The 6,988-nt window shown below is 36.7% G+C and overlaps 1 protein-coding gene across 1 annotated transcript; it reads right to left on the bottom strand.

Moving 5' to 3' along the window:
* Positions 1-1,393: 1,393 nt before the first annotated feature.
* Positions 1,394-2,281, bottom strand: LOC149156132 (uncharacterized). Its single transcript, XM_089444653.1, has one exon. It carries the CDS (start codon positions 2,279-2,281, stop codon positions 1,394-1,396), a length of 888 nt encoding a protein of 295 aa, XP_089300779.1.
* Between the last annotated feature and the right edge of the window lie 4,707 nt (positions 2,282-6,988).

The following is a 6,988-nucleotide window of genomic DNA, read 5'->3' as shown; positions in this document are numbered from 1 at the left end:
AACTAGACGACTAGACATATTGAGGGCCCTATAAGTCCAAGAGGAGAGGCGCGCCTCCAGTTTTTCTAAGAGCACCCTCCAAGATGAGTGTTTCAGAGCAGCGTCAGTGATGGGGGTGCCAAGATATTTGGAAGGAAGAGAAGCAATAGTGAATCCAAGAATGCGGGCAATGGATGCTTGGGTAACTGCAGGGGTATGAAAAAAGAAAATTTGGGATTTGGCTTTATTTATTCTTGCTCCAGAAGCATCCGAGAAGTCCGTCAATAGAGATTTGTATTGACGTGCTTCCTGGACTGAAGGATGACCAAACAGCATGTTGTCGTCCACGAATTGCTGGTGGGTGAAAGTAGGGGTATTAGGAAAGGAAAGGCCTCTTAGATGTTGGGATTGCAGAGCGTATCTTATGCTTCAACCAAGACCTTCCGCCATGATAACGAAGAGGAAAGGGGAGAGAGGGTCTCCCTGTCTGATTCCTCTGGAGGGATGGAAAGGAGAAGAGGGAATGTCGTTGATCAAAATAGAGAAGAAGGAGGAAGATATGAGACTCATTACCCATCTTACCCAAGGGATGGAGAAGCCAAAGGCAATTAGTGTATTTTGTATATACATCTAGCTTAAGCTATCAAAGGCTTTTGAGAGATCTATTTTAAGGAGAATACCTAACTTTTTGGAGTGCTTCAAGGAGTGGATGATTTCATGAGTAAGTATGATGCCATCCGTAATCTGCCTGCCTTCCACATATCCGGATTTCTCAGGCGAAATGAGAAGGGGGAGCAACGATTTAAGTCTTGAGGCAATGATTTTGGAGATGATCTTGTAAATGACGTTACACAGGGCAATAGGCCGGTATTTGTCACGAGTACTAGGTTGAGCTTCCTTGGGAATGAGGGCGATGAATGTGGCATTCATGGCTGGAAGAATCCACCTCAGAGTTCTTGATTCCTCAACTACCTGCCAAACTTCCATTTTTATCAGCTCCTAGAAGTTGTGGAAAAATTTGAAGTAAATCCATTAGGGCCAGGTGCCTTCCCTTCCTTCAATTGACGTACTGCATTTTCCACCTCCTGTAAGTTGACCGGCCTGAGAAGGAGTTGATTGTGCTCCTCAGTGATAACTTTGGGAATATTCTTAGTTATTTTTTCTATGCCCTGCGATCTATCAACCTGTGGTTCTTAATGTGCCTGCTTGAAATAGTTGAGAAGTTCATATTCAATATCTTCATGTTTTTCCATCTTTACCCCCTGCTCATTTTGGATATGAGTAATGTTGTTATTCATTCTTCATTGAACAGTAGTTCGATGGAAAAAATTTGTGTTTTTTCTCCATCCTTTAGCCATCTAATTCTCGATTTTTGCCTCCAGAGCGTTTCTTCCTGTTTTTCCCTCTCTGATATCTAAGATTCTAGAGACTTTTCTTGTTCTGAAAATTCCTCTGATCGGCCTTCTGTGATGATTCTTTGCTGCAGTCGTTTCATATCTTGATCGAGAGCAATTTGAGCCTGGAATATATTGCCAAATGAAGAATGGTTCCATTGTTTGATTTTACTCTTGAGGTTTTTAAGCTTCTGCTGAAATTGAAACATTTTTGAACCATTGGGAGGAGAGAAATTATTCCATTCTGAATTAATTAGGTTGATGAAATCCGGATGTGTCATCCAAAAAGCCTCAAAATGAAATGGCCGATGGGTGGCATTGCCTGGTCGTGACCATTGTAGAGAAATTGGCCAGTGATCAGATCTTGAGAGTGGCAATATTGAAGCTGAGAGGTCTCCTCCTAGATGGATTGCATTGTCTGAGAGTAAAAATCTGTCCAGACGAGAAGCAATCTGATGTGAGTCGGCTCTTTTGTTATTCCAAGTGTAAAGTTCATTGTTGAATGGCATGTCAATAAGCCAATTGTTTTGAATGAAATCTTTTAGATTATTACTTTCCTTGTCCAGTCTGTTCCTTCCTCCCTGCTTTTCTTCCAGCTTGGTTATCATATTGAAGTCGCCCCCAGCGATCCAAAGCGGATGAGTTCTTTCAGCATTGATTAAAGAAAGGGTATTCAGAATATCTACCTTGTACAAAGCCTCCTGAGGAAAGTAGACATTGGTTAAATGACCATGTATACTGGTTCTTGTGATGTGGAAGGTAGCTTGAATGAAATGCTTGTTTGCATGAATGTTATTGAGCGTGATGGCGCGTGCATCCCACATGATAGCCAGGCCACTTGAAGCACCAGAGGCATCCACTGCAACTGCAAGACTACCTGGCCAGACTTTCGCAGCAGTTCGATCCATAGAGATGGAGTTGCATTTGGTTTCTTGCAAAAAGAGGATTTGAGGCTTCTCTTGTTGTATCATATTTTTAATCAGTCTACATTTCCCAGGGCTGTTGAGCCCTCTGATATTCCATGAGATTAGCTTCCTGATGATATGTTGGGGAGATATTTGTAATACTTTGTAAGCTTGGAGTATCTTCCTGACTCCACTAGCATTTCTCCGATGCGGATGGGTCGTTAGAGATCCGTTTTCCTTCCTCTCTTTTTGTTGTCTTTGGTAATAATTTTCCCATCCCAAAGACCTCTAATCTGTATGCCTAGGGATTTTTGTTGTTGTGCCCTTTAGAGGATCACCTCTAGATTCTCCAGCTGTCTCTATGGAATTTTGTCATGATTTTTTGTTTTGCACACCTACTCTAGGTCAGGAATATCCAGATCCCCAATATCGATGCTTTCTGGTTCCTCGTCCATGTGTTGGGTTTCATTTATAACTTCTGTTGTTTTTGTTGCCATTGTAGAGGCAAGCTACACTTTATCTACCTCCATGGCCTGAGAGATCCCCGCTGGGACTTTACGTGGAGCCAAGGAGGAAGGGTCTGTGGATAGGGTATCTTGTTGGGCTTTGTTGGAATCGAAATGGGTAGATTGCTTATTTATCTTGGGTTCCTCCTCTGAGGGGGCAGGGTTTTCAGAGCTATAACCATCCTGGCCGGCCAACATTTCAAAACTATTGCTCGTAGAAGGCTTGGATGAACTGGCATGAGGCAACTTAGGGTTTATAGTAGGTTTCTTGTGGTTTTTCCTACGATTGGTGACTTTAGTGAATCCATCCGAATCAGGCTTATCAGAGGCAGAGGGGGTTGAGGGTTTCTGATTTAAAGGACAGTCACGAAACAGATGGCCAAGGGCATGGCATCTCCTGCATCTAAACGGGACATGTTCATAGTCTATTAGCTGAACCCATTCAACATCATCATGATAGAGACTTACCGCATCTGGAAGTGCCTTGCTAAGATGCATATAAACGCAGATTCAGGCATATGAAGTGTATCTTCGAAGTTTTGTCTCCTCTGCGATTTTGATGAATTCGCCGAGACCATTTCCAATGTCTTGTAAAGACTCTTCGTCCCAGTATTCCAAAGGGAGTGAATAGAGACGGATCCAGACAGGTGCCCAGCTGAGGTCTTCTTTGTCCAGATTAAATCGCTCAACCCAGTCCCTCAGATACAGGCCAGCTGCATTGAAGAAATAGGGCCCTCCATCTAAGACTCTGTTTCGGTCCTCTAGGCAGTTAAAGATGGCTGTGAAGAAACCTTTAGGCCCTAGCTGCAGGGTTATGTGTCCTTTCGGCTTCCACTTAGCTGCTATCCAACCATGCAACGCTTTTTCTGTTGGCCATAGTCCTATGAATTTGCCTATCAGGGCATGATCTTTCATGTACTGGATCTGAGCATTGATCCGGTGGCTTGGAAGCTCTATCTTCGGGCGTTCCGCAGCAACCGGCTTACAGGTGGTCGATGTGACTTGGGGATGCTCTTTGTCATCCGTTTTGGCCTTTTGTGGATCTGTTTCCGCTCCAGATCCATTTTGTTCAGTGTGTCTGGTACCTTCCTCATGCATTTGAGGAATTTCATTTTCAATGGGGGGAGGCACCGCGTCCTCCCCCTCGGGGGGATTCATGATGCATGCGACTCTCCTTGTCATTTATGGTTTATCGTATTACTGGCGATAAATGACAGAGGTGTAGAGGTCTGTACAGGTCTGTCGTTGCAGGTTCACCAGCAACCCTAAATAGCCATTCCACTAGAGTGCCTTGACAAATTTCATATTTTAATGATGTCTATGTATTTAAATTTGTATTATTGTTGTTGGTTTTATTTAGTTTGTAGTTAACATTTTTATGTTTTTTTTTTTTGGTATATTTTCTAATTAATTTGACCTAAATTCTCATAAGAATCTATTGAAATCACAAGTTTGAGTTGGGAAATATGCATAATTAGAGTGTTTAATGGTTTTTCCAGGGTAATGAATCCATTTATATATTCAAAAAATTATTTTTAATAATAATAAAAAAATCATGATTTTGCCATAAATTGTATCATCAGAGTCCGACTTAAAGAACCAAAATGTAGAAAGTTACAAGACTTCGTTATTTTACGTAAAATTTATATGGATATATTGCTTAATTAATAATTTTATAAAAGTCTAGTCTAACTATTAGATGTCTTGGTTCTTTTTCAAGTATATCTTCTAGTCAATTTTACCCAAATTCTGGTAGAGATTTCTTGGAATTATAAGTTTGGGCTATGTAATCTACACAATCAGAGTGCTCCAAAGATTTTTTCAAGATGTTGAATCAATATATGTATTTAAAAATTCATTTAAAAATGAAAAATTACAATCTCACCAAAATATTATATTACCAAATTAAACTACTACTTATATAAAAACCAAAATATTTAATTATTAAACCATAATATATATATATATATATATAAATAATATTATAATTTTAATATTTTTTTTTTGGAGTTAACACTCTTTTTATTGAAAGTACAAAATATCTCATCCCTAAATATTCTATGCGAATACACTTGTTTATTTTTATAATTGAATAATAATATTTTTTATAATTTTGAATTTGTAAAAATATATAATATTTATAATAACTTCAATGTATATTATTTTATGATATTCATTATTTTTAAAATATATTATCTAAATCACATACTTTTTTATAAACTTAATATATAAAGTTGACTTTATTAAGTAATTTTATAATTTATTATTTTAAATAAATTAAATACATTGACTTTACCAAAATAAAGTATACAAAGATACGGTGTTTCTTATAATTGCATTCAGTGTTTCTTATAATTGCATTCAGTGTTTCTTATAATTGCATTCAATGACCTAGAAAGCAACCCTCTCCCATTTTTTATTTGCATTTCACAACTGTGAATGTAATGGTTTCCCAATACAGATGCTAAACTAGCGAATAGGAGTATTTATATTATACCTAAGCTTAGGCTTTTGTGATGGGATTGGGAAAATTATTTATTTATTTAGATATAATTTATTTATTTATATTTAAGTTTATTTATTTATATATAATTTATTTATCTATATTTAAGTTTATATATATATATATTTGAGTGATTAATAGAATTAATAATTGGAATAGTGTTGTATTCAAGTCACATAATGGTGAATCCATCTATTATCAATATAATCATTAGCTACTATATTTATCTTTAATATGGATATGGGTTAATATAGGGATTAAACTAAAGACCTCTTAATATTTTGTATAATTCATTTATATGTTTTGCTAAGTGACCTACCTTTTATATATATATAAGTTTATTTTACTGCAACACATTTTGTATTTGTATAATTTATCTTTCTCTTTTATAATTTAGTTACCTTTATTTCTCTTGAAATCAACTTTGCTCTCCATCATTTATGTTATCTGATCCTTATTTCCATGACTCTTGGTTTATCAATCAACTCAATCTTCACATAGTGACACTTTTTCTTCTCCATTTTTAACATGACATGCTTGCAACCTTAAAAACCTTTTAACGCCACAGGCCTATGTTTATGCACTCCACTTTATACTCCTCTTCACACACATTCTTTTGCACCTGCAATTCTCACTTGTTGGCATTATCTCTATGACCCCATTTTTGTATCACTCTCCATGCACTCACTTTCTCAACAAACTTATGCACATATACATTTTGAATCTATCGAGATGCTCCTACATCATCTCTCGCTAAGAAGGTTTATGTTTTTATCTATTTTGGCCTACGAAGTGTTTATTATTAGGTAACCTGCTACTAAGTGAAATTACTTAAAGAAATTCTCACAACAAAAAGTTATATGTTAACAATCTGCTTGCGACTAGCGACAATCATTATATTCCAACAAGATTCCTTAAGGGGGAGCCTTGCTCAAATCATCATTGATGTATAATTGAGTAGTGTAAAAGGTCAACCTGGCCCCTTTTAGAGTGCCTAAAGTAATAAACTTACCTTGACAATAACCAATGGTTATAGGAGAGCCAAAATTCCAAAGGGAGATAGGCCAACTTTACCTCATGTCTTTTTGAATTACCATTTTGATATTGTTTGCGAGCTTCTATGCAAAATGCTAAATCTATTTTTACAAGATCATAATTCTAGCCAAATCACCTCAATATTTAACTTGCTTCATTAGAGAAGCCATTAAGGTCAAAGAAACTCTAACAAGGTAAACAAGGAGGACATACTTTAATTCAATGAATCTTAGAACCATGTTATCACATTGACCCACAATAGATCACTAAATCACTCTTTATTTTGTGCCTCCTTGTCCTATTTATTTCTCATGGAAAACATAGAGGTGGCCTTATCCTAGCAATGATAAAATATTGCCATAAAGTCAAATTGTTTATAATTAGTACATTATAAGGCATTACCAACTCACTATGCTCGTAGATTGAAATCACAGAGGAACCCAAGCAAATGATTGAGCATTGTGCATGACAAGAAGAATATTTCCATACCAAATGTTGGAAATAAATCAATTTTATGTAGCACTAGACCTATAATCTTCCCATATATCTAACAAACCTTATTAAACATGGACATGGACTAGGGATTTTGGATATTTGGCCTCCCTTATCTAGATGTAAGTGCAAAATTTATTTGTTATACATAAAAGGGTCTTCAAGATATATGTT

The sequence above is a fragment of the Pinus tabuliformis genome, chromosome 9 (assembly GCF_031772625.1).
Source record: "Pinus tabuliformis cultivar Carrire ecotype Pingquan chromosome 9, CPIR1, whole genome shotgun sequence".
NCBI classification, from domain to species: Eukaryota; Viridiplantae; Streptophyta; class Pinopsida; order Pinales; family Pinaceae; genus Pinus; species Pinus tabuliformis.
Note: the sequence above shows the minus strand (reverse complement) of the source record. Positions and strands in the feature narration are given on the sequence as shown.